Below are 12,744 nucleotides of genomic sequence, written 5' to 3' on the forward strand. Positions count from 1 at the left end.
TTTGTTCTTCTTTTTTCTTATTTCTAAGCTTTAGTCTGTTTAGACACAAGTTTTATTTATTATGCTGGTGCTATGAAGATCTGTGCCAAGCTCCAGAACGTGGACTGATATTTCTGTTGAGACCGTCGAAAGATTCACAGCTGGATAGAAAATGAAGGCAAAGAGGTGATACTCCAAGCTTTTCATTCCTTCTGTCATCATGGGAAATGTGGGGTCTCTTGGAAATAAGATGGACAAGCTCAGAGCACTGTTTGGGACCCCGTGGAAGTACTGGAAGTGCAGTGTTGTTCACTTCACTGAGAAATGTCTGCACAAGGATGTTCTGGACGTGAATGCTTCCATCCCTGGTTTTCAGACAGTGTACACAAACAGGACTATTGTTTTAGAATAAATGAAAATGGAAATGAAAATGAGGGAAATCCTGTGGTAGTGCTGTGGCGGCGCTGTGGTGGCGCTGTGGCGGTGCTGTGGCGGCGCTGTGGCGGTGCTGTGGCGGTGCTGTGGCGGTGCTGTGGCGGTGCTGTGGCAGTGCTGTGGCGGTGCTGTGGCGGTGCTGTGGTGGTGCTGTGGCGGCGCTGTGGCGGCGCTGTGGTAGTGCTGTGGCAGTGCTGTGGCGGCGCTGTGGTAGTGCTGTGGTGGCGCTGTGGTGGTGCTGTGGTAGTGCTGTGGCGGCACTGTGGTAGTGCTGTGGTGGTGCTGTGGTGGTGCTGTGGTGGTGCTGTGGTAGTGCTGTGGTAGTGCTGTGGTGGTGCTGTGGTAGCGCTGTGGCGGTGCTGTGGTAGTGCTGTGGTGGTGCTGTGGTAGTGCTGTGGCGGTGCTGTGGTAGTGCTGTGGTAGTGCTGTGGCGGCGCTGTGGTAGTGCTGTGGTGGCGCTGTGGTGGTGCTGTGGTGGCGCTGTGGTGGTGCTGTGGTAGTGCTGTGGCGGTGCTGTGGTAGTGCTGTGGCAGTGCTGTGGTAGTGCTGTGGTGGCGCTGTGGTGGTGCTGTGGTAGTGTTGTGGTAGTGCTGTGGTAGTGCTGTGGCAGTGCTGTGGTAGTGCTGTGGTGGCGCTGTGGTGGTGCTGTGGTAGTGTTGTGGTAGTGCTGTGGTGGCGCTGTGGTGGTGCTGTGGTAGTGCTGTGGTAGTGCTGTGGTAGTGCTGTGGCGGCGCTGTGGTAGTGCTGTGGTGGCGCTGTGGTGGTGCTGTGGTAGTGCTGTGGTAGTGCTGTGGCGGCGCTGTGGTAGTGCTGTGGTGGCGCTGTGGTGGTGCTGTGGTAGTGCTGTGGTAGTGCTGTGGTGGCGCTGTGGTGGTGCTGTGGTAGTGCTGTGGTAGTGCTGTGGTAGTGCTGTGGTGGCGCTGTGGTGGCGCTGTGGTGGTGCTGGGGCAGATTAAGCACAAAAAAACAAACAAAAAAAACCCAGACATAACAAACACTAAAGTGAAAAGATCTGTATTTATTTATTTATTTATTTATTTATTTGTATTCATTTATTTATTTATTTATATGTATTTATTTATTTATTTATTTATTCACATGTATTTATTTATTTATTTATTTATTTATTGATATGTATTTATTTATCTGTAACAGTGATGGAATCTGATTACAAACTGTACATTTGAAGTCAAATACACAGCAAACAATTTGACATTTAAAAGCAGTTTTACCATTGAACAAAAAATCTCATGTATGCTAACTGGAAATAATTAAATGCTAAATGTCTTCCTTTTTTTTAAAATACATTTTTGTGTGAGGAAAAATAATTTTTGCAGGTGTGTGTTTAGCCTTAGGCTCAGAGTATTGTACAGAGAAGTACATGCATGGAGGTGAACGCACACAGCATACAGTGACACAATAATCCTCTATCGCCCCCTGGTGGTTAAAGATAATATGTAACAATAGATAAAACTGTTTTAATGAAACAAGAATTTATACTTTCCTAAATCTTGCATTCTTAGGGCAAGTGAAGAGCACTTCTCACAGTACATAGTGAATTTTCAATATAAATAAGGTGCAATCATTTTTTTCATCTTTGCTGTTCTTTTTGTGTTATGATCATTGAAGGATGATTAATTAAACGTTTAAAAGTATATATACTGCCGGACCGAGCAGGACATAGAGAGTCTGCCTGTGGTATAACTTTATACCACTCTTTCTGCAAACAGCTCAGCTTTTCTTGATGGTTTGTGACCATCCATTTTCCATTCCAGAGGTTTTCAATACGGTTCAAATCTGGAGATTGGGCAGTGGTCTCTTATTTTTTTCCAGAGCTAGGATGGGGAAAGTATGGGAAATATAACATTGCTTTATATTAGTAATGCAGATTTTCTGAAAGGGTTTTTTATTTGTTTTCTTCTTTTCAAGTATTAAAGGGTAGTTCAGTTTGATCAAGACACTATAACAACATATTTAATGTCTGCACCATGGTTAATCCTATCATTATTTTAATTATAATAAATAGCATTTGCCTTTCAGCTCTTAATCTTCACAATATTTTCCAACAATGATTTAAGACCTATACACAGAGTAAAAAATGCAAGGCCCATTATTATTATTATTATTATTATTATTATTATTATTATTATTATTATTATTATTATTAAAAAAGGCTTTTTTCTGCAAAATAATAAATATGATTGGTTACAGAAATAACTAGTAATTAGTACCTCCTGGTGGACCAGCGGCAGGATCCTGTGCTCTCATTGCCGTGGCCCAGGTTCAATTCCTGAAGAGTTAACTGTCAGTGCTGGTCCCAAGCCCAGATTAAATGGGAGGGTTGCGTCGAAACATCGAAACATGCAGACCAAATGATTCGGTGTGTTTGGTGACTGCGAACAGGGAGTAGCTGAAAGAACAACAACAACAACAACAACAGAAATAACTAGTCATTGAATAACAAACAAACAACACACCCACACCCAAACACATAGATAATGGGCAACGGTAGGATTAGCAAGTTGTCCAGGTATCGCCCGGGATGAACATCACTTAGGGTTAGGGTTAGTAGGTTTAGTTAGATATTTCCATGGGTTATGGTAAGAGTTAGGGTTAGAGTTAAATATATCTAAGGGTTTATATACATTATATATATATATATTTTTTTTATGTAGCCTTTATTTGTCACATATACATTACAGCACAGTGAAATTCTTTCTTCACATAGCCCCTCCTTGGATGTTGGGGTCAGAGCACAGGGTCAGCCATGAAACAGCAGCCCTGGAGCAGAGAGGGTTAAGGGCCTTGCTCAAGGGCCCAACAATGGCAACTTGGCAGTGCTGGGATTTGAACCCCCGATCTTCCAGTCAACGACCCAGATCCTTAACCACTTGAGCCACCACCACCTGGTTTAGGGTTAGAGTTAGGGTTAGGGAAAGAGTTAGGGTTAGATATATCCATGGGTTAGAGTTAGGATGAGATATATCCATGGGTTAGAGTTAGGATGAGATATATCCATGGGTTAGGGTTAGATATATCCATGGGTTAGGGTTAGATATGAAATAGAAAGGTGAAATGATACTAATTGAAAATTTCTGACGTCTGAGGAATTCAGAATGGGTTGACTGTGTTGTTACGCTTATGCTACAGTTTGTGTCAATCTCAAAGTTCAAAGGTCCATTCACTGATGACCACTGCTTCACTGGGGGCACTCTAGGAATGGTCATGTCTGTATTGTAGATTGTAACCACCTCCTCAGTGTCACTCTTTTCCACTTCTCATCCTTCTTTTTTATTTCTCCCTCTCTACTGTTTGCAATGTGTAGCTTTCTTTTTGTGGTTTGTCTTTCTCCCATTTGTGTTTCATACTTTCTTTTTTTCCAGCTATGGTATTTTTCTTCAGCCTAGTGGTTGCTCCTTGCCACCTCAGAAAAAACTTCACAACCATGTTTCTCTCACACCCCTTCATTTTAACACAATATCTGCATTTTATTTCAAATGGAGCTCATGACCACTAGCTTTCACCACAGGCTGAGCCATCTGCTGAATTAGTCAATAAACCCTACTCTCTGGATGCACTCATAAATTATTACATAAAGCATATGGTCTTTAAGCACTACAGTTAATGTGTCAGTAAATATAGGATTCATTTAAATATAATCAGTTTGCTTTGTCATTAGATAATGGAGTACAAATTGGCCACTTGCTAATGTATATGTGAATTTAAGAAGGCATCCTCCTCCTATTAATCACCTTAATCAGGCCTTAACAACTCAAAGGTTGACTGAACTAAAACCTGGAAGTTTGAGGAATTATATTAAAGATTAGTGAGAGGCAGCCTAAACAGTTCACACGTTTGTTGGTATGAAAAAAGCTTGTTGTTGATATGAATGCTCCATGGGAACACTTTGTGACTTATGAGAAATGTGCGTAAGCAGGTAGGAATGCCATGTGAAAAAAATAGGAAAGCACCTTCACATATTATTTCTCATAGTCATCAGTCAGATTTAACTCTCTGATGATGGACAAGTTATTTGTTTTGATTAAATAAACAGCAGTGGGCAAATGTCCAGCTAATGAAGCAATGAAGGCAAACTTGTGCTTTTAATTAGGGACAAACCTCTGACACACCATTACTCTGCTACTCACATGGCACTGACACACAACTAACCTCTTATAGAGTAAAAATTTAAGATTAAAAGGCATCATTGACATTCCATGTGCATGATACTCTTAGTTTAAATACAATACACTGCTGCAATTGAAAATAATTAATATACTACTACTAAAAATAATAATAATAATAATAATTGTCACAACAAAGATGCTGAGATGAGTGCAGTTTAACTATGTTTAATAATAAATCAAGCAAAAAATCCAAATCTTAAGGCAATTTCAAAAATAGGCAAACAGGAAACAGTCAGGTGATCAACAAACAGCTTATAAACGCCAGAGGCAGAAAACAGCAACAATGAGCAAAACAGGATCAAAAACAGATAAGAGTAACATAAACAAAAGCTTATCATCAGAACATGGGGGGGATAGAGAGTAAACTCGGCAGAATGGCTGTAACTCAAGAGTGAATGTAAAGGTGCACAGGGACTGGGTGTGTAATGAAGAACAGGTGAGTGACTATGAATGTGGAGGTCAGGTGTGTTGTGGGTCGTGGAGTTTGGTGCTGCCATGTTGGAAAGCTGCAGTGTGTATCATTGCAGTGTGCCATCTTGTAGCTGTTCAACCCTGATGCTGCTAGAGCTAGCTACTCTGGCACTAATGGGACTGAATTGCTTAAAGATGCATTTAAATTGGAGAAGGAATCATTGTTCACGACAAAACAAAGCCAATGATTACATTCAACACAAAAAGACATGGAAAAAGTCTCTGTGCTCACAAACACATGTTGCAGTGGCCGAGTATTTATGACCCTTGTGCACAGTAGGTTTATTTGTAATAATGTTCAAGTTGTTTGAATAATGGTCTCATAGTTTTATTACATAATTCACGTAGTGCTTCGTTGGCAGGAGTGTGGACTTAAGTAGGCACGTTGAATGTCTAATGGTTAATGTTTCTTTTGTACCTGTTTAAAACGCTGTGTATACATGTGCACTTTTTAAATGCATTACGATTAGCATAACGAATTTATGGGTCAGTGGGAGTTGTCCAGTCGTAAGCACCGGAAGGATGGTGGCTTATTTGTGTTATTTTTTTTATTCTATTCTTTTCTCCTAAATTTTATCAAGGGTCTGAGGTTTGTGTCTTCCTTTCTTAGACAGTATTTATTTATCTATTCCCTAAATGTTTATGTCTATTCACTTAAATTTATTCTATTCTTCTTTTTCTTGGAACAAGGGCAGTTGTAAAAAAGTATTTCACTACATGTTGTACTGTGTATGATTTTGTATCTGATAAATAAAATTTGAATTTGAAAATCTCTCTTAGACTTTGTGATAAATGGATATGTAGATCTTTGGCAATTCTAAAGAATTCTCTACCTTTGCAAGTCCATCAATCATACCCATATTGTTTATTTTTTCAATGGTCAGTACCTGCATGTCCTGCAAATATCACATCGATCTATGTGACCTCATGTATCCCTTCATGTAGTCAGCCTGTGGGTTATTTTTAACTCTGCATCCCTAAACTCATTTTATAATCCGTTTTTTTTTTTTTTTTTTTTAATTTTCTTTTTTTTCTTTTCTTTTTGCTAGATTTAGACATCATAATTGTGGTCTCTTTTATTATTTTTATTATTACTTTTTAATTGATGCATTATTTTATTTATTTAGTTATATATTTGCTTGAATCTTGTAATCATTATCTATATATTTCTTTTAACCTTTTAAACAATTTTTTTGTTTCCATTAGGGAACATGTTGTGTGTGTGTGTGTGTGTGTGTGTGTGTTTGTGTTTGTGTTTGTTTGTGTATGAATCCTGGTTATTCAATCCAGGGTGGTGCAGTTTTTCCTGTTTGTTCTCATACATTCTGATACTCAGGTGTGTCTGCATTGTGTGTATGTTTGACTCATTCTAGTGGCATGCACATACTTCAGCTGATCTCCAACACTGTTTTAGGATCTTCATCTGGAACTGGTTCAATATGATCTTCCTTGATCTTTCTGGAAGAATTTTATATATGCATGCATATGAACAAGCTCATGTCTGATGGCCAATGAGCTTTTGGAGCAACATGTAATTAATAAATTACAATCAGTCACAGTAATCCATCTTGAGAGAGTTAATGAACCTGTCCTGGAGGTAGACCATGTCATCAGCTTTACATTTTTCATTTCAATTGCTGAAAAGTGCCCACTGAAATTCTTGTGGTAGCTCCAATAACAGAAGTTATATTAACATGTAACATCTACTAAACAAAATAGCACTTTACATTGTCACAAAGCAGTTTTACAGAAATCTATAAATTCTGGAATTTAAATTCTGGAATTTTTTTTCTAAATTTAACATAAATTCTTCCCTTATGAGTGAGTCAGAGGTGAAGGTTTTGAAGACAAAAACTCCCTGACACAACATGAAGAAGAAACCTTGAGAGGAACCAAACTGAAAATGAGACCTTGTCAACTAAAATATATGGATAAAATGTGTGGTTACATAACCAGGAGACTGATTCTAGTTATGTCTTGTTGAAGTTATCAACTGTTCACTGACTTGAGTGCAAAACTGTTCAGACTAATTAATGCCAAAGCCCTCTTAATGGTTTCGAGGTGGTACTATTCACACCGGCTCCATGTATCTCGTTATATATTAGGCTGTCCATGTGGGGCATCCTTAGCAGCAGCAAGAGGTTTTCCAGTGATCAGACACCAACCATAAGCAGGGCATTAGAATGAATCAGGCAGGTCTGGGGAATTAATCTCCATTTGACACAAAGCCCTGAACTATCAAGGGTATTGAAAGGAGCCCGTCTACCTCCTCATCCTAAGACTTACTGACCAATCATCACCAAAACAGTTCAGCCTCAAGATCACCCAGAACCACACAATCAAACCCAATCAAATTATAACAAAAGGAAGAGAAAAATACATAGGAATAGTGGACAGAACTATCCAAATCTTGAACTTGAAAACCTACCAAACCTCAGTAACCAATTCAAACCTGAGGAAAACATTGGCAAAATCCAGGCTGAGTGAAGACAGGCTGCCTGTAGAGGAGTGCTGACGCACACAAACCTGGTGCTCTAGAGAGGACGTGTTCCTACTGTCACCTCAGAGCTGTAGAGACAGAGCTGCATTTTCTTACACAATGCACTAAATATAAAGAAATTCAGCAACACTACTTCTAGTCATTAGGAGACATCATCCCTGGGTTTCAGAGCTGGAAGTAATTTAGAGAAACTGTCCGTGCTGCTGGGAGAAAAGGAGAAATGCTGCAAGCTTGCAGCCAAATATGTCCACAACCTGAGAAACAAGCAAAAAGACTAACTGGAGTTTGTTTCTGCTCCTACTGGAACATCCAGCCAGTAAGGCATTACAATAATCCAACCTAGAGCTAACAAAGGCATCAACAAGATTTTCTGCATCAGGTAGTGATATTATATTTCTTAGCAATATTTCTGAGATGAAACGGAAAGACCATCCACCGTTACTCTGTAATCAGAAAGCTCACTTCTAGCTCCATGTGGTCCCAATACTAGCACCTCTGTCTGTCAGAGTTAAGCAGGAGGAAGTTAGTGACCGTTCACTGTCTAATGTCCTTTACACATTGTCTTTTGTAGATCCATGTTGTGTTTATGTAGCTCTGTGTTGTGTTTGTGTAGCTCTGTGTTGTTTGTGTAGCTCTGTGTTGTTTGTGTAGCTCTGTGTTGTTTATGTAGCTCTGTGTTGTGTTTGTGTAGCTCTGTGTTGTGTTTGTGTAGCTCTGTGTTGTGTTTGTGTAGCTCTGTGTTGTTTGTGTAGCTCTGTGTTGTTTGTGTAGCTCTGTGTTGTTTATGTAGCTCTGTGTTGTGTTTGTGTAGCTCTGTGTTGTGTTTGTGTAGCTCTGTGTTGTGTTTATGTAGCTCTGTGTTGTGTTTCTGTAGCTCTGTTGTGTTTATGTAGCTCTGTGTTGTGTTTATGTAGCTCTGTGTTGTGTTTATGTACCTCTGTGTTGTGTTTCTGTAGCTCTGTGTTGTGTTTGTGTACCTCTGTTGTGTTTGTGTACCTCTGTTGTGTTTGTGTAGCTCTGTGTTGTGTTTATGTAGCTCTGTGTTGTGTTTATGTAGCTCTGTGTTGTGTTTGTGTAGCTCTGTGTTGTGTTTATGTAGCTCTGTGTTGTGTTTGTGTAGCTCTGTGTTGTGTTTATGTAGCTCTGTGTTGTGTTTCTGTAGCTCTGTGTTGTGTTTGTGTAGCTCTGTGTTGTGTTTGTGTAGCTCTGTGTGGTGTTTGTGTACCTCTGTTGTGTTTATGTAGCTCTGTGTTGTGTTTATGTAGCTCTGTGTTGTGTTTGTGTAGCTCTGTGTTGAGTTTGTGTAGCTCTGTGTTGTGTTTGTGTAGCTCTGTGTTGTGTTTGTGTACCTCTGTTGTGTTTATGTAGCTCTGTGTTGTGTTTATGTAGCTCTGTGTTGTGTTTATGTAGCTCTGTGTTGTGTTTGTGTAGCTCTGTGTTGTGTTTATGTAGCTCTGTGTTGTGTTTGTGTAGCTCTGTGTTGTGTTTATGTAGCTCTGTGTTGTGTTTCTGTAGCTCTGTGTTGTGTTTGTGTAGCTCTGTGTTGTGTTTGTGTAGCTCTGTGTGGTGTTTGTGTACCTCTGTTGTGTTTATGTAGCTCTGTGTTGTGTTTATGTAGCTCTGTGTTGTGTTTCTGTAGCTCTGTGTTGAGTTTGTGTAGCTCTGTGTTGTGTTTGTGTAGCTCTGTGTTGTGTTTGTGTAGCTCTGTGTTGTGTTTGTGTAGCTCTGTGTTGTGTTTGTGTACCTCTGTTGTGTTTATGTAGCTCTGTGTTGTGTTTATGTAGCTCTGTGTTGTGTTTGTGTAGCTCTGTGTTGTGTTTGTGTAGCTCTGTGTTGTGTTTGTGTAGCTCTGTGTTGTGTTTATGTAGCTCCGTGTTGTGTTTATGTAGCTCCGTGTTGTGTTTCTGTAGCTCTGTGTTGTGTTTGTGTACCTCTGTTGTGTTTGTGTGCCTCTGTTGTGTTTGTGTAGCTCTGTGTTGTGTTTATGTAGCTCTGTGTTGTGTTTATGTAGCTCTGTGTTGTGTTTGTGTAGCTCTGTGTTGTGTTTGTGTAGCTCTGTGTTGTGTTTATGTAGCTCTGTGTTGTGTTTGTGTAGCTCTGTGTTGTGTTTATGTAGCTCTGTGTTGTGTTTGTGTAGCTCTGTGTTGTGTTTGTGTAGCTCTGTGTTGTGTTTATGTAGCTCTGTGTTGTGTTTATGTAGCTCTGTGTTGTGTTTGTGTAGCTCTGTGTTGTGTTTGTGTAGCTCTGTGTTGTGTTTATGTAGCTCTGTGTTGTGTTTGTGTAGCTCTGTGTTGTGTTTATGTAGCTCTGTGTTGTGTTTGTGTACCTCTGTGTTGTGTTTGTGTACCTCTGTTGTGTTTGTGTACCTCTGTTGTGTTTATGTAGCTCTGTGTTGTGTTTATGTAGCTCTGTGTTGTGTTTATGTAGCTCTGTGTTGAGTTTGTGTAGCTCTGTGTTGTGTTTGTGTAGCTCTGTGTTGTGTTTGTGTACCTCTGTTGTGTTTGTGTACCTCTGTTGTGTTTGTGTAGCTCTGTGTTGTGTTTATGTAGCTCTGTGTTGTGTTTATGTAGCTCTGTGTTGAGTTTGTGTAGCTCTGTGTTCTGTTTGTGTAGCTCTGTTTTGTGTTTGTGTAGCTCTGTGTTCTGTTTGTGTACCTCTGTTGTGTTTATGTAGCTCTGTGTTGTGTTTATGTAGCTCTGTGTTGTGTTTGTGTAGCTCTGTGTTGTGTTTATGTAGCTCTGTGTTGTGTTTCTGTAGCTCTGTGTTGTGTTTGTGTAGCTCTGTGTTGTGTTTGTGTAGCTCTGTGTTGTGTTTGTGTACCTCTGTTGTGTTTATGTAGCTCTGTGTTGTGTTTATGTAGCTCTGTGTTGTGTTTCTGTAGCTCTGTGTTGAGTTTGTGTAGCTCTGTGTTGTGTTTGTGTAGCTCTGTGTTGTGTTTGTGTAGCTCTGTGTTGTGTTTGTGTAGCTCTGTGTTGTGTTTGTGTAGCTCTGTGTTGTGTTTGTGTAGCTCTGTGTTGTGTTTGTGTAGCTCTGTGTTGTGTTTGTGTAGCTCTGTGTTGTGTTTGTGTAGCTCTGTGTTGTGTTTGTGTAGCTCTGTGTTGTGTTTGTGTAGCTCTGTGTTGTGTTTGTGTACCTCTGTTGTGTTTGTGTAGCTCTGTGTTGTGTTTGTGTAGCTCTGTGTTGTGTTTATGTAGCTCTGTGTTGTGTTTGTGTAGCTCTGTGTTGTGTTTGTGTAGCTCTGTGTTGTGTTTATGTAGCTCTGTGTTGTGTTTGTGTAGCTCTGTGTTGTGTTTATGTAGCTCTGTGTTGTGTTTGTGTAGCTCTGTGTTGTGTTTATGTAGCTCTGTGTTGAGTTTATGTAGCTCTGTGTTGTGTTTGTGTAGCTCTGTGTTGTGTTTCTGTAGCTCTGTGTTGTGTTTGTGTATCTCTGTGTTGTGTTTATGTAGCTCTGTGTTGTGTTTATGTAGCTCTGTGTTGTGTTTATGTAGCTCTGTGTTGTGTTTATGTAGCTCTGTGTTGTGTTTGTGTAGCTCTGTGTTGTTTATGTAGCTCTGTGTTGTGTTTATGTAGCTCTGTGTTGTGTTTATGTAGCTCTGTGTTGTGTTTATGTAGCTCTATGTTGTTTATCTAGCTCTGTGTTGTGATTGTGTAGCTCTGTGTTGTGTTTATGTAGCTCTGTGTTGTTTATCTAGCTCTGTGTTGTGTTTGTGTAGCTCCGTGTTGTGTTTGTGTAGCTCTGTGTTGTGTTTATGTACCTCTGTTGTGTTTGTGTACCTCTGTTGTGTTTGTGTAGCTCTGTGTTGTGTTTATGTAGCTCTGTGTTGTGTTTATGTAGCTCTGTGTTGTGTTTATGTAGCTCTGTGTTGTTTATGTAGCTCTGTGTTGTGTTTATGTAGCTCTGTGTTGTGTTTGTGTAGCTCTGTGTTGTGTTTGTGTAGCTCTGTGTTGTGTTTATGTAGCTCTGTGTTGTGTTTGTGTAGCTCTGTGTTGTTTATGTAGCTCTGTGTTGTGTTTGTGTAGCTCTGTGTTGTGTTTGTGTAGCTCTGTGTTGTTTATGTAGCTCTGTGTTGTTTGTGTAGCTCTGTGTTGTTTGTGTAGCTCTGTGTTGTTTGTGTAGCTCTGTGTTGTTTATGTAGCTCTGTGTTGTTTGTGTAGCTCTGTGTTGTTTGTGTAGCTCTGTGTTGTTTGTGTAGCTCTGTGTTGTTTATGTAGCTCTGTGTTGTGTTTGTGTAGCTCTGTGTTGTTTGTGTAGCTCTGTGTTGTTTATGTAGCTCTGTGTTGTGTTTGTGTAGCTCTGTGTTGTTTGTGTAGCTCTGTGTTGTTTGTGTAGCTCTGTGGTGTTTATGTAGCTCTGTGTTGTTTGTGTAGCTCTGTGTTGTTTATGTAGCTCTGTGTTGTGTTTGTGTAGCTCTGTGTTGTTTGTGTAGCTCTGTGTTGTTTATGTAGCTCTGTGTTGTTTATGTAGCTCTGTGTTGTTTGTGTAGCTCTGTGTTGTGTTTGTGTAGCTCTGTGTTGTTTGTGTAGCTCTGTGTTGTTTGTGTAGCTCTGTGTTGTTTATGTAGCTCTGTGTTGTGTTTATGTAGCTCTGTGTTGTGTTTGTGTAGCTCTGTGTTGTGTTTGTGTAGCTCTGTGTTGTTTGTGTAGCTCTGTGTTGTGTTTATGTAGCTCTGTGTTGTGTTTGTGTAGCTCTGTGTTGTGTTTATGTAGCTCTGTGTTGTTTATGTAGCTCTGTGTTGTGTTTATGTAGCTCTGTGTTGTGTTTATGTAGCTCTGTGTTGTGTTTATGTAGCTCTGTGTTGTTTATGTAGCTCTGTGTTGTGTTTATGTAGCTCTGTGTTGTGTTTATGTAGCTCTGTGTTGTTTATGTAGCTCTGTGTTGTGTTTATGTAGCTCTGTGTTGTGTTTATGTAGCTCTGTGTTGTTTATGTAGCTCTGTGTTGTGTTTGTGTAGCTCTGTGTTGTGTTTGTGTAGCTCTGTGTTGTTTATGTAGCTCTGTGCTGTGTTTGTGTAGCTCTGTGTTGTTTGTGTACCTCTGTGTTGTGTTTGTGTAGCTCTGTGTTGTTTGTGTACCTCTGTGTTGTGTTTGTGTAGCTCTGTGTTGTTTATGTAGCTCTGTGTTGTGTTTATGTAGCTCTGTGTTGTGTTTGTGTAGCTCTGTGTTGTTTGTATAG

The 12,744-nt window shown here is 40.0% G+C and overlaps 1 protein-coding gene across 1 annotated transcript; it reads right to left on the bottom strand.

The window, feature by feature from the left end:
- Positions 1-351: 351 nt before the first annotated feature.
- Positions 352-3,641, bottom strand: LOC131346715 (histidine-rich glycoprotein-like). Its single transcript, XM_058380288.1, has 2 exons — positions 3,552-3,641; positions 352-1,356 (listed from the first exon to the last, which is right to left on the bottom strand). Exons 1-2 carry the CDS (start codon positions 3,639-3,641, stop codon positions 352-354), a joined length of 1,095 nt encoding a protein of 364 aa, XP_058236271.1.
- Between the last annotated feature and the right edge of the window lie 9,103 nt (positions 3,642-12,744).

Source organism: Hemibagrus wyckioides, linkage group LG26 (genome assembly GCF_019097595.1).
Source record: "Hemibagrus wyckioides isolate EC202008001 linkage group LG26, SWU_Hwy_1.0, whole genome shotgun sequence".
NCBI lineage: Eukaryota > Metazoa > Chordata > Actinopteri > Siluriformes > Bagridae > Hemibagrus > Hemibagrus wyckioides.